This window comes from Bubalus bubalis, chromosome 16 (assembly GCF_019923935.1).
Source record: "Bubalus bubalis isolate 160015118507 breed Murrah chromosome 16, NDDB_SH_1, whole genome shotgun sequence".
Taxonomy (NCBI): Eukaryota; Metazoa; Chordata; class Mammalia; order Artiodactyla; family Bovidae; genus Bubalus; species Bubalus bubalis.
The window spans coordinates 32,464,928-32,484,506 of NC_059172.1; the positions used below are offsets into that span (position 1 = coordinate 32,464,928).

At 41.6% G+C, this 19,579-nt stretch overlaps 1 protein-coding gene across 1 annotated transcript in view; it reads left to right on the forward strand.

Moving 5' to 3' along the window:
• FCHSD2 (FCH and double SH3 domains 2) overlaps window positions 1-16,339 on the forward strand; it is a 238,764-nt gene extending 222,425 nt beyond the window's left edge. The window contains exons 14-20 of the mRNA XM_006064686.4: window positions 3,219-3,353; window positions 8,617-8,700; window positions 8,821-8,998; window positions 9,293-9,513; window positions 11,326-11,455; window positions 11,598-11,680; window positions 14,233-16,339. Of these exons, the coding sequence (XP_006064748.1) occupies window positions 3,219-3,353; window positions 8,617-8,700; window positions 8,821-8,998; window positions 9,293-9,513; window positions 11,326-11,455; window positions 11,598-11,680; window positions 14,233-14,316 (915 nt within the window). The 3' untranslated portion in view covers window positions 14,317-16,339. The remainder of the gene's footprint in view (window positions 1-3,218; window positions 3,354-8,616; window positions 8,701-8,820; window positions 8,999-9,292; window positions 9,514-11,325; window positions 11,456-11,597; window positions 11,681-14,232) is intronic.
• The last annotated feature ends 3,240 nt before the right edge of the window (window positions 16,340-19,579 follow it).

A 19,579-nucleotide genomic window follows, 5' to 3' on the forward strand; every position in this document is an offset into this window, starting at 1 on the left:
TCATAAAAACAACAATTATGTATTCAGTGTCACCTTTGTACCAAGCATATATTAAGGGTTTAAGTGTTGCCTCACTTAATCCTCATGATAACTTTGTTAAGAAGTAATTGTCTTCATTATGGAGATGAGGTAATTGAAGTTGAGAAATCAAATAATTTGCCCAAGGTCATACAGCAAATAAATGGCATAGTCAGCATTCAGACCCAAGTCTGTCAGATCCATAAAGCTGATGAAGCCCTTCAGAGGTAATTTGCTGAGTATGAGGTCAGCTACTAAAACCAACTCAGAAAGGTTCTTCTTATCTGCCATTGCAATAAGAGTAAGCATTTTACAACATCTCAGAAAGGAAAATTATTAGTACCACTGGAAAGAATAGTTTTGATTAAAATTCTGTCAGGGGACAGGAAGGAAAAGGGATAAGTGAGCAGTTAAGAAACAGGAAGAACGTGCTTTTAGAAATGCTAGGTCAAGAAAACATTGCAACAGTTTAAAAAAAAAAAAAAGGAAACGTTGCAACAGTTAAGTTACAGAAGGTGGCAGAGGAAAAAGGAAGAAGCTGTCCTGAGATGACATACTTTGGAAAACTGCAAGAGCAGTGCAAAAGCATGTAGCAGTGACCCCTGCTGCCGTCACTGCAACCTTCCATTCCCTTCTGTGAGAATCAGAAAATGAATTCAAAATAAAGAAGAAAAAAAGAATGTTTAGTATCAGATAACATTGCCAAGATGAAACATTTTGAACTGATTCCCAGTGCCAAAACACAGTACATATTAACATTCCTTACACTGTATTTTTGGAAACTTGCTCTACCCACATTGGCTTTAATTTTTTCATGGATATATGGGTGTTTTGTTTTGCTTTTTGTGCCCACAGTTGTCTGTAACCTTTTCTAGAGTATAAAGGCATCTTCCAAGTATATGTAAATATGTTTGTTAGTTTGAGGGCTTCCCAGGTGGCGCTAGTTGTAAAGAACCTGCCTGCCAATGCAGGAGAGTAAGAGGGTTCAGTCCCTGGGTCGGAAGATGCCCTGGAGAAGGGCATGGCCACCCGCTCCAGTATTCTTGCCTGGAGAATCCCATGGACAGAAATCTGCTCTGACCTTCTTCTCGAGTCACAGGGCTGTCTGTGCACTCAGCGTTTGGGTATGCTGACTTCCCAGTCTAGGTTGTGAACTCCTGCAAAGCAGACTATGTCCTTTATTTCATATCTCAGAGCCTAGCTTAGTGTTCAGCATTAAGTAGGTGTTTGATATTTTAATTAATTGTTCTACCATAAGGCCCAATTCTGACTGCCTATCCCTTATATCCTTACTGTGTAAATCTTAGTGCCTTTGTATGTTTGAACATTGGGAAAAGTAGCCAAATAAGTGTTTGTATGTAGCTAGAAACCAAGAAACCTTTGAACTTATTTTGTTTCTTCTTTGATGGATTTTTAATTTAAAAAGTAAAACTTACTTTTTGTTTATAGTTCAGAGATATATAGAACAAGCCAATCTCCTATGTTCCCCAGTCTTAGTTCTTCTTACTCTGCCTACCTCTGTCAGATGTTTATGCTCATTTAAGTGTTATTTGCATTTTAATGTAATAGACAGTACTCTAGATAAATACATTTTTACACTTAATTCCATTTTAATTAATATATGCCTTTTAGCTATGGCCAGTAATATACCTTGAAACTGGATTTATTTTCATTTATTTTCCTTGAAATTACATTTCAAAAGAAACTGTGCCCTTTTCTGTGGCAAAATATATGCAACATAAACTTCATCATTTAAACCATTTTAAAATACAAAGTTCAATGGCATTAAGTGCATTCACATTTTTTTGTGCAACCGTTAACCATCATCCATCTCCAGAACTCTTTATCTTGCAAAAAGTGAAACTCTATACCAATTAAAGAGTAGCTCCCTGTTCCCCCAGCCCCAAAATCCCTGACAACCAGCATTCTACTTTCTGTCTCTATAAATTTGACTACTCTAGGTAGTTCATATAAGTAGAATCATGCAGTATTTGTCTTCTTTGTGACTGGCGCATTTCATTTAATATTAATGCCCTTAGGGTTCACCCATACTGTAGCATGTGTCAGAATGGCCTTCCTTTTTAAAGCTAAGTAATATTCTGCTGTCATATACCGCAGTTTGTTCATCCAGCCATGTCAGTGGATGCTTGGGTTGCTTCCACCTTGTGGCTATTGTGAATAAATGCTGCTGTCAATATTGGTATACGAATATCTATTCACATCCCTGCTTTCAAAGTCTTTTGGGAAAAATGATTGAAAGAACAGAATAGAAATTAAAATTGAAGAGCATTGGGAATACAGTGAAATTGCTGGATTATATGGTAATTCTATGTTAAACTTTTTTAAGGAACCATCATAGCATTTTTCCAAAGCAGCTACACCATTTTACATTCCTACCAGCAGAGCACACATGCTCTAATTTATCCGTATCTATTTTTTTTTAAGTAATTTTATTTATTTATTGTTTTGGGCGGTGCTGGGTCTTCATTGCTGTGCAGGCTTTTTTTTTTTTTTTTTCCAAGGAGGTACCAGTTTACATTTAAACCAGCCATAGATGAAAACCTGTTTCTCTACATCGTTGGTTCAGTTCATTCAGTTTAGTCACTCGCTCGTGTCTGACTCCTTGCAACCCCATGAATCGCAGGACTCCAGGCCTCCCTATCCATCACCAACTCCCGGAGTTCACCCAAACTCATGTGCATCGAGTTGGTGATGCCATTCAGCCATCTCATCCTCTATCGTCCCCTTCTCCTCCTGCCCCCAAATCCCTCCCAGTATCAGGGTCTTTTCCAATGAGTCAACTCTTCACATGAGGTGGCCAAAGTATTGGAGTTTCAGCCTCAGCATCAGTCCTTCCAATGAACGCCCAGGACTGATCTTCAGAATGGACTGGTTGGATCTTCTTGCATTCCAAGGTGTTGGTAGCATTTAGAAATCTTTTTATGTTTGCTAATATGATCAGTTTTAAATGGTAAGAGGCCTTCATTAGTCAGTATTTAACTGACTCTTGGTTTTAAAAAGAAAGAAAAATCTCAGTCCTTTCATAACATGAAAAATGCAAGTGAGAACAGAACAGACACTTTCCTATGTGCAGTTGAATGAGTAAATTAACATTTTGAAACAATCCCGTTGTTTGCTGCTTTCATGCATCTTCTTGAAGTAACTAAGTAAGCTAGCCAGTGGCCTCTGATTTTTCCTAGCTTAATGCAGATACTGAAAGAGAAGAAGGAGAAGAGTTTGAGGACAACATGGATGTTTTTGATGACAGCAGTTCCAGCCCTTCTGGTACCTTAAGAAATTACCCACTCACCTGCAAAGTTGTTTATTCCTATAAGGTTTGTATTTCTCTAACATATTTCTCATGTTAAATTGTGACAACTCTGAAGGTACAAGTGACGGTATCTACCCAGCCTCTTATGCTGTACTTACCATAATGTTGGTGTTCTGTTCATATTAGAGGCAGTGTAACATAACAGGGAAGAGTCTAGGCTCTGATGTCAGACGGCCTCAGTTAAAATCTTGTCTCTGCCACTAACAAGCTACATAACCACGCTAGTCCCTTGGTCACTGTGAGCCTCAGTTTTCTTATCTATATTATGGGGATAATACTATGGGGCTAATGTGGAGACTAAATGAGATAACACTTGTATAGCAAAGCATTTAGCACAGTGCCTGGCATCTAGTAAATTTTCTGTAAATAAGACTCCTCTCCTTACCAGTTGCCTGCTTGGCACAAGGCCTGGCATCTAGTAAATTTTCTGTAAATAAGACTCCTCTCCTTATCAGTTGCCTGCTTGGCACAAGGCTCTCCATTAGGATAGTTCTCAAAATTGGTATTAAAGTAAAATTTCTTGAAAAAATAGTTTTGTTAAACTTTGCCTATCCTAATATTAATATAACCATCTCTTGTTTCCAGGTTAAGCAGGGGCCTGGATAAATAGATTTTTCTTCTAACTTCCAAAGCTGATTTGGTATAATAGTTTTTAATCTCTCTTACCCCTGCCCTGCTTTCACATTAACTTTTTACTCAAAGTAGATTGAGTTTCTTTTCCCAGTTCCTCTCTTTTCTCACTCCCTTCATCAGTCAATAGCCAGTCCTGTTGAGTCCACCTCCAAAACATATTCGGAATCCATTCACATTTCACATCTTGGTCTAGGCCGTTACTTTGATTAGTGTAAAAAAAAAAATTAATAATTGGTATCACTTCTTCATACTTGTCTGCCAAGAGTCCACTTCCCACCCTACAGCCAAACTTATCTTTAACATATATAGGAGATTATTTTATTCCCCTGCCTAAAATTCTTTTTAAGCTTTCCATCACACAAAGAAAAATGAACTCTTTACTAGGCTCTGTAATGTCCAGACTGATCTGGCCCCTTCCAGTCTCCTTAGCTTCATGTCAGACCAACCCACTGAACCTACTCACTACACGTTAGCAACTCTGGCTGCCTTTCAGTCTTCAAAAGCACTGTGCTCCTTCCTGACTTGACAACTTTGCACTTGCTTTCCCTTACCTAGAACTGCCTTTTCCCAATTCTTGGTTGACTGCCCAGTGCACTTCATATAGGCTTAACTCAAATAGTGCCTCCTCAGGTTTCCCCGACCACCTAAATACATACACAACTTCCCAGTCACTACTCTATCCCATTGCCCTTCTGTCCTCATTTATTAATTGATACTATATAGAACCTATCACCAACCAAACTTAATCTTGTTTATTTTCATATTTCTTTATCTAACTCTGCACTAAAGTTTCCTAAAGGCAGAAACTTTGTGTGCCTTGCATATATGTCTTCAGCACCTAGGACAGTGCTTGGCACATAGTTGGTCCTCAGGTAATAATTGTGGAACAAATAAATGAATGATGTGAGGGAAGCTTGAATGAATGAATCCCTTTCATTTTAATGAATCCCTTTCATGTTAATGCCATGCTTGAGGAACAAGAACAGAGGACGTATGTGGAGAGAATCTTAAGCATATGTGGAATAGTCTCACTCCCACCAGCATCATGCCTGGAGAGTGAAAAACTGACATCATTTACTCCTCAATATCGGTGATTACCAGACTTCTTTTCATTTAACATCCTTGTATTGTATATTTAACAGTACTTCTTCTTTTCTAAAAGAGTTGGGATTTGTCTTCCCAATGTAAACTGTTTTGATAATCTTCTGAAAATTTGAAGTCATCTTTAAAACACTTACACAATGTTTTTAAAATATTATACAGCTAGGTTGGGATTGTTTCCCTGTCTTCTGTCTCAGTGTAATATTTACTCTGAAGTCCCAGAATTAAACTTAAGGTCTTTAAATGGAGAGGGTCCTAAGGATCTGAGTGATTGATTATTGCATCTGAGGAATTTTGCAGATAAGGTAGCATTTCAGTGAGGTCAGGAGTAAGGTCTCTCTAGTCACAATGATGAGGTAGAGAAGGGAAAGAGCCTTCTAAGCAAACAACAGATGCAGAGACACAGTTTGATGAGATAATAGAGTGTCCAGGAAATGACAGGTATGTGAGCATCAAACGTGGGAAACAGAGCAGCTGGAAGTAAAGATGTCAGATAAACCTGTAGATCACACCAAGGTTTGGCTTCTATCCTGGCTGAGGGAAGCCATAATGTGTCCTAAAATCAGACTGGGCTTTAAAATAAAGTAACCCTGCTAATGGTAGAGATATTCCAGAGAGGGTAAGTTAGAGTAGAGAGAGGCTTAACTATAAGCCTAATTGTGATTCCTATGGTCCAGACAAGCAAAGAAAGCCTAAATTAATCTAGCAAGAGCAAAGAAAAGCTAAATTTAAGGATTCGTTTCAAAAGCCTTAAAAATGCTTGTTACTTTGACCCTACTACCATTTGTCCTAAGCAAGTGACCCACAATATAGAAAAATATTCTGGGTACACAATTTTTTTTCATCATAGTATCACTTTATAAGAGCAAAGTTAGCAGTCCAATAAGGAAATAATTAAATAAATTAACCATTCATATAATATAATCCTAACAATATTATGAGGATAATTGAAAAATTACATTTGAGGTTTTTTTTGTAAGAAGAAATGATACATCAAGAAAGTAAGATGCCAAATTGTATTACCTTAAGATCTCGATTATACCTATTTCTAGCTTTTCTACAGTGAACATTTATTACTTTTATGATCAGGAAAAAACATATTGTTTTAACAGAAAACAGGAAATTTAGAAAGGTGGTGGTAGAAGCAGAGGGCATGGCTGCTTCTGGGGTTCTGGCGGTCACTGTGTATCAGGACTTCATGAAGTAGTGTGTGACCCTGTGTTTATTTAATAACCATGTACTGACTACTTGCTGTCCTTGGTTGGGATGAGTGAGAAGAATTACATTCCCTGCCTTAAAGAAGTCATTCTGTTAGAAAGCCCACAAGTGCAAACAGCTAACTGGAGTGCCACAATAGTCAGTGTTAGAGGGACGCTCAAAGCTTTGTAAGAATGAAAGGAGGAAAAAGCAACCAGCTCATTGTGGGTGGTCTTGGTATACATATAAGCCAGGCATCAAATCATGGGGAATAATGATAGCTACCATTTATGAATTCCTGTGTGCCGAGTATCTATCTATCTATCTATATATATATTTTTTTTTTCTAATCCCTTCAATAATCCTATAAGGAAGAAATTATCAACCAATCCATTAATTCAACAAATATTACTTGAGTACCTTCCATGTACCATGCTGTGCTCTTTTCTAGGCTTTGAGATACAGCACTGATCAACACAGACAGAAATCTCTGCTTGGAGCTTGTGTTGTAATAGGAATAAAAAAGAAAACTGAGACTCTGAAAGGTCTTACAGTCACTTGCCTGTAGAAAGAGACTGAAGCTGGACTCGAACTCACAGTAATCTAATTCCAGTTACCAAATGGGAAAGAGAGATCAAGGCCTCTTGGAAGAAAGGCATAGAGACAATACATAACATGGTGTATTCAGATACTAGGGATTAGTTTGCTGGGGCCAAAACATCAGGAGACCACAGGGTCTTGAGTGTCATGGGAAGAACTTGACCTTGTCAAGTGAAAGAATTGGTCACTGCTTAGGTATGGTATGATCAAGCTAGTATAACAATGCTATATATAGCACTGCTTATGTAACAGTGTTGGACAACTTGCATGGACCTTCATGACTTTTCTACAAGGACAGCAATATATTTAAAGGTGTTTAACTCTCCTGCTTTGCTCTCACACACATTGAAATCTGATTGTATTGATAACCTTTGAAAAGTTTTGCCACAGAATTAGGAAAAACATCTTTGTTATATAGGTGTCTTTTTCTGGTATATTCAAGGCATAGTGTGGTTTCAGATTAGTGAAGAAGTTCCACTGGAAAAGCCATCAGAAATCAGTGGACTCTTTTTTTCTCTTATTTTGTTAGGTCAGAGGTAATCTGCTTAAAATTCTGATCCTGTAGTAGTTCTGTAATTAGTCAGCCATTTTCAGTACTGTTTTTCTATCTCAAGCAGCTGTTATAGCAATGTCCAGAATCTGGGTTTGATGAAATGTACATGCAATGGGAAATGAGTCTTGGGAAATGAGCCTTGCCTTATTTTTGCTTATGTAACTTGGAGATATTTTTATACTTTGAGACTGTGAGATCTGAAAAGCTATATGGTCTTAACTGATAGTTTTCACTGATCTTGAGACTTGGGGAAAGATTTTACAACTGTTCACTAAGAACCAGAAAATGCCTGCAGATCCCTCCTGTTACATGTAACAGACAAGTCTCTTCAGGAAACAAAGTCTCTTCCTCTAACCCCTCTGCAGAGTCCCTGAGAGTTTGCCCTCAGATTCTACAGCCTCACGGGCAGCATTTGGGTGTCCAATGCCAGTGGACTCTTGCTTTTATTTACTTTAAAAATAAAAAAAAAAGTCACAGCAACTTCTGCAGAAGCACCCAAATGGATCAGCCCAGTGTCTACAGTCAAGTTGGAGCATCTTAAATCCAAGCCTTGACCAAAATCAATCATTTCTCTCCTACAACTTACTTCTCTTGGCCACTATTTTATGGTGATTCGAGACCAATTCCAGGCACCGCTCAAGCTGTCATTCAGTCCATATACATAGCTCTTTGCATTCTCACCGCCTGCACCTCCACTGTAGCCCTGTGCTGGAGTTCTGGTTCACTGCTTTCTCCTTTGCCTGTGCTTCCCAAACCATCATGGTTCTGTGCTTATTCATCCCACACTGACTCCACCCACCCCCCCACCACCCCCATCTTCCCAAGAATGGCGGGATTGTCATTTTGAAGAAATGGAGACATCAAGAAGTTGAATAACTTACCAATAGATACATAAGCTGGAGCTGGAACCCAGGTCCCCTACTCCAGCAGAGTGCTGTGTTCACTGAGCCTGACTGCCTCTTGAGGATTCCGTTTCTCCAGTTTTTGTTGTGGCTTTATTTTGTTTAGTTTTTTAAGTAAAACTTCACCTCATTATGATAGTTTTACAACACTCAAATTTTTATGTTCAATACGTTTTTCAAAATCATTTCAATATTTTGATCCCCAGTTTCTGTTATGATCAGTTCACATCTGCTCTTTATCTAACCTTTTTAATTTTGTCCATGACCATCCTACATTGCAGGCTTCTCAACCAGATGAGTTGACCATTGAGGAACATGAGGTGTTAGAAGTGATTGAAGATGGAGATATGGAAGACTGGGTAAAGGTATATTCCTTTGCTCATATCACCCCTTCTTGTGACATTTTCAGGAGTTTGTTTTGGTTCTTGTTGTACCCTGTCCAAATTGTGTGTGCAAACCTGTTTTGTCACATGTCTTTTACTCAGGCTCGAAATAAAGTCGGCCAAGTGGGTTATGTGCCAGAAAAGTACCTACAGTTCCCCACTTCGAACAGTCTGCTGAGCATGCTGCAGTCCTTGGCTGCCTTGGACAGTCGGTCACACACATCCAGCAATTCCACGGAGGCCGAACTCGTTTCAGGCAGCCTCAACGGAGATGCCAGTGGTAAAGACTGAAACAAGGCACTCTTTATTTGGTCACATTTGGCATAAACCCTATTACCCTGGAGTCAGCCTTCAGTTGGTTAAAAACATGGGTTTATTCCCTTTCTGTAATGTATTTATTTGGCCATGTGTATCATGTCCAGTAGAACCCTAGAGTTGCTCTTCAGTGAGTACAAAATCACAGCTCTGCTCTTATTCCGTTCGACAGTCTTTAATTGTCACTTGTGCATGGGGTGGTTGTAAGAGTTACCTGGTTGTCAGTGTTCTTACTGCATTTTTCTCTCTTGCTACCTAGTCTGTTTCGTGAAAGCACTTTATGACTACGAGGGCCAGACAGATGATGAATTATCTTTTCCTGAGGGAGCAATCATCCGAATCTTGAACAAAGAAAACCAGGATGACGATGGCTTCTGGGAAGGAGAATTCAATGGGCGGATTGGAGTTTTCCCATCGGTGCTAGTGGAAGAACTTTCAACCTCAGAAAACGGTGACACTCCTTGGATGCGAGAGATTCAGGTGCACAACAGGGGAAAAAAGCGGAATTAAAAGATATTTAAAGAAAATAACTCCCAAAGAGTCTGTTGACCCACACAGAAGTGGGCTGTGGTCTCAACCTTGCCCTTACCACTCCAATTTTTGGTTGCCAAGTTTCCACAAGACTGAATTTGGGAAGCAGAGACTTGTCAGTCAGGCTCTGTGTAATGGCTATATTACACTTCATGTCTCCCACATTCTGCTCTCTGAATTGAGGAACCAAAATACTACACTGTGTGTGACCTACAAAAGACTGGTTTGGCGAGGAGAAAGAAAGAAACTGGAGAGGGAATATATTGTCTCTGTGGTTAGTTTATACAGTAAAAATATTAGCAACCTCTTTCTCTCCCTCACTGTCAGAATCTCCCTGCCCAGCCCAGGTCCTGCTAGTCCTTTTCCAAGAACTAATGAGACTTCCAAAGCCCCATGGACTCATGTGGCCCGAGGCTTACTTCATCATAGCAAAACTTGTCTTTACGGGAAACTCCTGATTCAGATATGTCACAACAGGCTTGGCAGGTCCAGGACCATAAGGAATATGTCTGCCCATCTTGCTTGTACAGTATTATGACCATTGAACATGACAGTTACAAAGCCTGGGGAAGTCAGAAACTCAGCCAGTTATTTTATCTTCACCGAAAAATACAACTTGTTCTTTTTTTTGTTCTTCATTGAATTGACTAATTTGATATGTTTTCAATAGAACTCTACAGAATGGTTTGACTTGGTAACTGTTTAAACTAAAATCAGTAATATAATGAGATCTATGGAAGGAAAAAGTTAAATGCAACACAAAACTGGTGGTAGTGTGGTTATTCCAGGCTCATTTGCTTTTTTATTTTACTTTTTTTTAATTATGAAAGGATGATAACAGATTCACAAGAGACTTGGAAAATACAAAGCAAGGTTGCATATAGTTCCACCATGTTTTACAATTATTTTTTAAGTAGATAAATTAAGGTTTTTAGATGGAGTTTCAATATCAAACTCTCAAACATTAGTAGAATGAATATACAGAGAAGTAGGATATAGTAGGCCTGAAAAGCACTGTGAACCAATTCAATGTAATTAAGATTTATACAATTTTCACACAATAATAGGATACAAATTCTCTTCAAGTTCCCATAGAGTGTAAATTAGGAGACACTGGAACATATACAGGGACATAAAACAAGGTGCAAAAATGTCATGGTCTAAAGGTATTGAAATCATACAGAGTCTCTTCTCTTAGCACTGTGGAATTATGTTAGAAATAAATATCAAAAGATACTTTAACCCACATATTTTCAAGTGCGGCTTCCCAGGTGGTCCTAGTGGTAAAGAACCTGCCTGCCAGCGCCCGAGATGTAAGAGTCGTGGGTTCAATCCCTGGGTCCGGAAGATCCCCTGGAGGAGGGCATTGCAATCCATTCCAGTATTCTTGCCTGGAGAATTCCCACAGACAGAGGAGCATGGCGAGCTACAATCCGCGGGGTCACAAAGAGTCAGACACAACTGAAGCGACTTAGCATGCATGCATTTACCAAGAGAGATCATCTTCAAATGGCAACCCACTCCAGTGTTCTTGCCTGGAGAATCCCAGGGACGGGGGAGCCTGGTGGGCTGCCGTCTATGGGGTCGCACAGAGTCAGACACAACTGAAGCGACTTAGCAGCAGCAGCAGCAGGCTGGTCAAAAAAGTTAACAATCATAACTTAGCTCCAGAGAAGGGTTATTTGCCAGGAGCAGTCAGAGAAGCCAGCTGATCTCCTTCCTGAAGTGAGCACTATGTAACCTCTGTTTCCTTTGCTGCAGGTCTCTCCTTCCCCCAAACCGCCCGGCTCCCTGCCTCCACTGCCGCTGTACGACCAGCCTCCCAGCAGCCCTTACCCCAGCCCAGATAAGAGGGGCTCCCAGTACTTCTCCCGTTCTCCTTCAGCAAACGGTAAGGGGTCTCCTGGGCATGTATCAAAATACACTTTAATTTAGAAAGCCATGTGTTCATCTGAAGGGTAAACAGATCTGAATTACCATCTATATTGCTCAGCAACACAAATAAACTGAGCTTCTTTGATTCCCTCCCTTAGAAAACAGCTTCCATGCCGAATCGCCAGGATTCTCGCAGGCATCCAGGCATACTCCTGAGACCTCATATGGGAAACTGCGACCTGTAAGTCTCTTATCTAGCAGAGTAATAGAGTGCATAGTTCTTCCAGATTGAAAGTTAGAAATTAATGGAGCTCCATGACCCCTGTGTTGTTGCTAATTTCTTCCATGCCAGGTTGCAATGGACTTGGGAAATTAAACAGAGCTCTGGAAAAGGAAGGCTATAGAAATCAACACATCTTGGAAGGTCTAGCTTATTACACTGGCACTTTCCTCACTGAGCCATGGTGAGATTGCCAGGTGACAACTATGGAAAGTATATTTAAATTATAACAAGCTCTGTGAGCATTAAAGCAGTCTAATTGTGAAACAGAAACTTTTTTTTTTTTCCCAGCAGGCATTTATTGAGAACTTTTCCCCCAGGCCTCTGCTTTCCTCTTTGACAGACAGTGAGATGATATAAGATACATGCCCTTTTGAGGTTTGAGAGCTTCTATTCTCAAAGAAAATCTGTTCTTTACAAATAATCACCTCTACCCACCCCTCACTCAGCTGTCATCAAATCCATCCCACTACCTCACTGTGAAATAGTTCTTCCAGGGTCATAACTTCCACATGGTAATCTAGTTATATTTGCAGTTTTATTTTCCTAGACCCTCTTATCAGCATTTGACACAGTTCTTTGAGCCACTTACAACCTTTGTCTTTGTTCATTCAGCAGATACTGAGTGCCTTGTTAAGGACTTGGTTCGTGATCCTAAATGTGATAGGAAGCTGTTGTAAGATTGTAAGCCAGATAGTGGTATGACTGATTGTGCATTTTTAAAAATTATTTTTACTTACTAATTTTTATAATTTTATGTTGGCTGCAGTTGGTCTTAATTGTAGCACATGGGCTTTTTGTCACTGGGCATGGGCTTCTCTTTAGTTGCAGTGAGTGGGCTTAGTTGCCTTGAAGGATGTGGGATCTTAGTTCCCCAACCAAGGATCAAGCCTGCATCCCTTGAATTGAGAGACAGATTTTTAACCACTAGACCACCAGGGACATCCCAGATTTTTTAAAACACACTGTGGCAGCTAGGTGGAGAATGAGTAGAAAGTGACAGAATGAACATGGGGAGTCGTTAGGAGGCTGGAGCAATGGTCCAAGCAAGAGAGGACAGCAATGTGAACTAGTGGGGAAGAGCAGTAGTGGAGAGAAGTGGACCCATTTGTTCCACCACACTCTCCTGGTCTGCTTTCTACTTCCTGGCTTTCTTTTTCATTGACCTTTGAGGGATTCTCTGCCTTTATTCCAACTCTTGATGCTTCTCAGGGTTCCATCCACTGACCGCTTCCCTCTTTTTTTTTTTTTTTTTTAATTTGTTTGACTGCATCAGATTTTAGTTGTAGCAAGTGGAATCTCTGTTGTATCGTGTGGGATCTTTTCGATGCACTGCACGGACTCTGTAGTGTGGGCTGCAGCGCACGCAGCTTCAGTAGCCGCTGTGTGCAGGCTCAGTAGTTGGGCATTCAGGTCGGCCTCTCAGTTGTTCCATGGCATGTGAGATCTTAGTTCCATGACTAGGGGTTGAACCCATGTCCCCTGCATTGCAAGGCAAATTCTTCACCACTGAGCAACCAGAGGAGTCCCAGGGCTACTGCTCTTAAAGTCGTTAAACTTACTCCTGAGTTATCTCATTTACTCCCAAGACTTTGATAACCATTTATTTACTGACAACTCTAAGATTTATAACTACCTATCCAATCTCTTCTCTGAGCTTCAGATCTGTGGAAATCTCAGTGTATATATATAACAAACCCCCAAAACTCAGCAAAAAACTGGCTAATTATCTTCCTTCTCAGATGTCATCCTTCTTCCTTATTTCCCATCCTGGTGAGTGGTACCCCTATCCTGCTAGTGCTCTGGCATCACTCGTGACACCTCCCTGACCCTGCCTTTTGTGAAGAGTCATCGCAGGGCCTGCCAGGGTTACCTAGAGATGACTGTCAAGTTGTCCCCCTCTATTCCCCCAGTGCCAGCCAACATCAGCTCTCTTTGAGACAACCACAGGAGGCTCCAAAACTGTCAACCTGTATTCTTGCCCTCCACCACTGTTTTCTTCAAACTTTTACCTGAGTCATCTTTTCACACATCTGGTACTACTGCTTAAAATCCCCCAAAGACTCTTCCTTGCCTACAGAATAAAGCTCAGATTTTTAAATATGACTTAATGAGGCCCTTCATGACTTACCCCAGCCTGTCCCTCTAGTCTCATCTCTTGCATCTCTCCTTCCAAGACATGCTTAAAGGTTTTTCAGTTCTCCAAGCATTGCTCTCTCTCGCTTCCAACTCTAGGCCTTTGCTTGGGCCAAGGTTGTCAGGACTACAAAGACTCTTGTGGCCATGAGGCTTTCAGCCCAGGGAAGAACCTGAGTTGTGAGTTTCACATTTCATCCAGAGCAGTCTGTCCTTCTCAATGTAAGAAGCTGTGAAAATTAAGTTGAAAGCACATGCCTAGAACATTTCTGAGAGCCCTCAAGTGCCCATGTCCTTGAATAAATGATTGGTCGGATTTCAGTGCTTCAGCCACTGAATCAGGAAGCTGACTGACCATGTGATGGTTTCCTGCTCAGGTCCGGGCAGCTCCCCCTCCTCCTACGCAGAACCACCGAAGGCCCGCAGAGAAGATCGAGGATGTGGAAATCACACTGGTGTGATGATGGGTTTGCCTGTCCGTTACTGCTACAATCAAGGCCAGGCTTGGAGTTTGGCCAGTCTTGTTTTTTAGGCACCTTTGCTTGCATGATGATGACTCGAACAGAGCGAAAACAAGGAGGACTATATGTGACCGGGTGGCCTGGTTGACACCTCCCACGTTTTTAATATTTCGTGCCTTTTTTTGTTGTCATTTTCTATGTCATCTCTCCTAGCACAGCACAAATCCTAGTGGGCCCTAGAAGCAGAGAAGGGGGACAGTCCTCTTGCCTACCAGGGACCCATTTTTGTATGAGACTCAAGACCAGGCCTCGTTCAGGGCACAGTCACAGAGATGCTGATCATATGCACTCGTACAGTATATTACTGTGGCCACGAGGACGTGGCAAAGATGCTCATCTTTCTTCAAGTGGCTTTGGCTTATCTGATTGAGTTTAATCAGATCATGTTGGCTACATAAGGAAAGCAGCAGGAGGGATTTCAGGAGAGGCTGGCTCCTCCCCGCAGTTGGTCCCCAGACTGAGAAACTGAAACCTTATTGGAAAAAAGTAGACTGCCCTGAGTTTAGCACCGATTGCAATAATGCACATCTCTTCCACAGCTAACAGATTTAAAACAATTAACAGTGTCCTTTGTATTAATATTTATGCCATTCATTTAGTATTAGCGGAGCTAACATGGAGGGGCTGAACTAGTAGCTGAATCTCATCCATCACATAGACTAATAGAAAGGAGGCTGCGGCTAAAGCAGAAATGGAGCTTCCAGATCTGCAATGAGCCGACTTAGTGTTCTTTTTATATTTGGGTATTTTTCATCTTAATTTTTGCAGCATATACTATCATGACCAGTATCCTTAGAATTTGAATGTCTTGATAAAACTGAGGACACATACTTGCCTTGTCAAGCTTCTCTACTGGGGAGGCACCTAGCATTGTTTTATTCCCAAGCTAGTCCACTGGCCTAGACCAGCAGCCACCCACCACATAAAATGCAGCTTCCCAGGTCCCACTGACCTGACATTTCCTTGGGAGGAAGAATCTGTGGCTCAAGGAGTAAACCAGCTTCCTATGAAGAAGGACAAAAGGATTGAACGGTGCAAATTGACAAGGAAAGGACGAGTTCTCCATATCACAGGGAGAGCCAGGAGGAGCCTTCCCTGCAGACTAACAAACCCACAGCAGTGGCTCCCAGAGGCCTCTGGTGGCCCTCCACCTCCAGTGGAAGATAGGGAGTGCATTACTTAGGAACTAAGGGATGTTTGCCAGTTGCTTTTTTTTCCTTTTTTTAAAAAATCAAAATTCTCAGAATTTAATCCAAAAGTTGTCTTTTGCTTTGAAAATGCCATCCCTCCTAAGAATCTCTAAAAACTTGAAATGCTCACCAAATGTCCCCATGGGATTTTTGACCAGAAATAAAACTGAAGAAGTTTTCAGATAGTCATTTGATCACTTTAATGACAGTATCCATTGATGAATCTTCTCTGTGATTTGAGGCTTTTTATTTTTTTTTTGCATTTCTTAAAACCTGTTGATCTATTTGAGGTCTTTTTGTGTTTATCAAACTTATTCTTAAGTTTACAAAAGAAATTAAAAGGGTGGGTTTGTTTTTTTTTTAAGATTTTAAGGTTTGTGGACAAGTTAAAAATCTTCAAAGCACTTTAAAAATCTTCAAAGTGCTGAAATTGGGCAGTTCTTGCCACCCAGTCTTGTATTCTCTCTTTAGCTAGCAAAATTGTCCTTGAATCTGGGTTTTCCACATTCTCAGAGAGTTATTTGAAATCTTTTGTTATATTTTAAATATTTTTTGGAAGAGCTGCTAATTTTATTTTAAAAAAACGAAGTTGTAAAAATATGCCTCCTTTTTAATAAGAACCCGTCCCTCCAGGACATGTAACCCCGCGCCACAGTGCACAGGGCTGGGCTCAGAGGAGGCGCCTCTGTGCAGAAGTGCTTTCTTTACAGTGGCTGTAAAAACTTTGTATTTATTATGTATAAAATGTTGAATAATAAAAAAGAATGGAATTACGTTTTCTAAGTTTTTCTTATAAGATTTGGGTAAACAGGCTTTTCCAAATAGACAGTGCTTCTTTTAAAGACACTCTCAGGCCCTCCTTTAAATCTTACAACAGATACAAAGAGAGGGACGTAAATTAACCCATCCATGGAACAAACAGCCCTCCGTGCCACCCACCTGCCAAGGGTAATACCCTGAATGCTAGAGATAAAAATAAGTAAGTTGTGGCCTTGGCCGTCAAGGTTCTTTCCATGGAGGGAAAGTATACACCTGAGGACAGTACTGTATGATATGTGCTGGAAAGGAGAGGCAGAGAATGTGCTGAGGTGACTGAGGAGGGAGCCCCAAATCTGCAGCTGCGAGGGCCAGGAGGAGGCCACTGAGTCCCCTCAGATTGATGCGACTGCTGACTCCCAGCAGTGGGCACTCTGTAGTCCTCTGTCCTTTTCCTAAACCTCTACCCTGAGGAGTCATGAGCCAAGAGAAGGAGATTTTACAGGGGTGGCTGGAGGATTCCAGGTAGAAAGCTGAGTCCATCTGGCTACCAGCCACCCCAGTGAGGACCACTGTTTGAGGAGGGCCCCCACAACCCTCCTCTTCCAGAGCTGGGCAAGTGTGATATGTAACCTTCCAGACGTCTTCTGTGCATAGAACTTACATGTGCCAACACTGCCTTTTCATATGTGAAATTATATAATACATTTAGATTTACCTCATTCTTTCTGAAGGCAGCATTATATTCCATTGTTTGGGCATAGCATGATTTAAACATTCCTATAGTGATGGATGTTGAGGTTGTATCCATTCATTTGCTATCAGAGAGCTGAAATTAATACCTTTTTACCTAATTGTTTATAAATTTGTTCCAGTAAAAATATCAGCTAAATTCTTAAATGTGTAATTTAAGAGTTAAAAATGTATGTGTGTATTTCATTTTGTCATGCTGTATGCTAAGTCGCTTCAGCCATCTCCAGCTCTTTGCAACCCTGTGGACCGTGGCCCACCAGGCTCCTGTGTCCATAGGATTCTCCAGGCAAGAATACTGGAGTGAGTTGCCATGCCCTCCTCCAGGGGATTTTCCTGACCCAGGGATCGAACCTGCATCTCTTACATCTCCTGTGTTGGCAGGCAGGTTCTTTACCACTAGCAGCACAAAAAATATGTATAGGTTTGATTTTGTCAGATGTTGCGAAATTGGCCTCCAAAATGATTATATCTGTTGACACTCCCACCAACAGCATAGAAGACAACGTGGACTTTGGACTCAGAAGGTCTGAGTTAAATCCTGGGTCCCACTGAAGCTGTTCAGTGTCCCCATCAGAAACCTAGTAATGCCGTGGCTCCAAGAAGGACATGTGAAGTGTGCAGCACAGCGTGGTCTTCCTCAGCATCACTGCCCCACCTTCAGCACCTCCCCTACAGAGCTGTGCCTTGCTGTCCTTCCAGAGCTGTCATAAGGCCCAAAGGAAGGAGTGGGTGTGAAAGTGCCTTACCATAAATATGTTAAGGGCTATCAGTACACATTAATATCATCTCCATCTTCTGTCTTCCCCTGCTACTGAAAGGTGCTCACATTTAAGACTACCGTTGGTACCAGAGGCCTGGTCTATGACCAGGGGACAGAATTAAGCTGATTGCCCCACCCCTGTATCATAGTTATAGCGGGGCCTCCTTCATCATAGGAACTAAACGTGAGGCACCCAAACCAGAGTCACAGCACAGCACCTGAATCCCTTTCCTCTATAACCCGTCCCGCCCACCCCAGCCCACAGCCACAGGCAGGCAGAAGCGAGTGGGAGGATATCCTGCAGCCTCCGCCCTGCCACCGCTTGATGATACCCTTTCCACTGGGCTGCCACACCCCCCAGCTTTAAAAGAAGCAGAATGAGATGATTTCCAAGGACTCATCCAACCTTTATGTTCCATGTAAGTTCAGTTTCTAGATGCACAATGAGAACATCACACAAAAAAGTCACAGTATTTGAGAAGACTCTACTAAAACAGACCTCTCGGGATGGCCAGAAGTTGAAGATTCAAGCCACTGGACTCTCCACCAGGACAAAACGAACTCCTTCCTCTGGGTTGTAATCTCACTGTGCTGCACCCTTCACTCACTGCCCAGGGAACCCAGCCAAAGCTTTCTATAGTGAGGCAAGTTATTTCTTTGGCCTCTGAGTGGCTTTATGACACAATCTGGCTGAATCTTTGCATTTAATTGCTCATTATGAAGCTGTTTTTCATGACAAAAATACAACCAAGTTACGGAAATTTTGGTTTATAAGGAGAGAGTTGTGATTTGTCCCCAAATTGTACAACTTAACACAACCAGTTTAAGTTTCCTCTTAGAGGCTGTTACCTACCGCTTGATCTGTCAAGAATTAATTCCAGAGGGCGTTTGATTCCTGAACCACTTTCCCCTGGTCCCACTGGCTGAAAACATAAATGCAATACTTCTGCCTCGTCTGTTTCAGAGAGCCCTGGTCTGGAAATACTTTACTGGAATGTTATCCTGAAACAACAGAAAGGAACACCTCTTCCACACTGTGTGCTAAACAAATACACATGCTTCTTGTCACTCACTTGCTCCTGTGAATAGCAGGGGAGTGTAAGAGACCTGTATTCAAGTCCCTGGGCTACCTCACTTAGCTGTAACCTTAGACTCATCCTTTCACCCTTCTGGGCCTTGCTTTTATCATCTGTAAAGTGGGAAGGAGAAGACAATACGAGTTTCATAAGAGCCAGGAGAATTGAGTAAGATAATGCAGAGATAAGCTGAAATATTATTGACTGGTGAAATGTCCATCTATAAAAAGAAAACAACCTGTACCAGACATGGCATTTCACATATCACAGATGGGTCCACACCTCGTGCCTCCAGGATTCCTCCAGAGCAGAACTAAGGTCCAAGACCACCTCCGCTCAATCTCTATTTGTCCAGTCAGCAACCTACTGCCCCAGGCCACATTCTGGTCATGGAGACACAAATGGCTCAGTTCCCATTCCTGTCACCAGAGGGCTTATGTCTGGTGGGGGTGACTTGGCAACAGCAGTGTGAAGCCAAGGTGCCTCTCCCAGGACAGGGAGATGACCAGGGGCAGTAAGAGCCCAGGACAAGAACCTCTGTCACATCTCCCTCTCAAGCCTCAGGCTGGCAGAGGAGGCGGTACTCATGTCTGTACACCAACCCGGGGAAGAGCCAGGTCTCCACTGGTGAGGCCCAGAGCCATGCAGCAGGAAGGGTCTCACAGGTC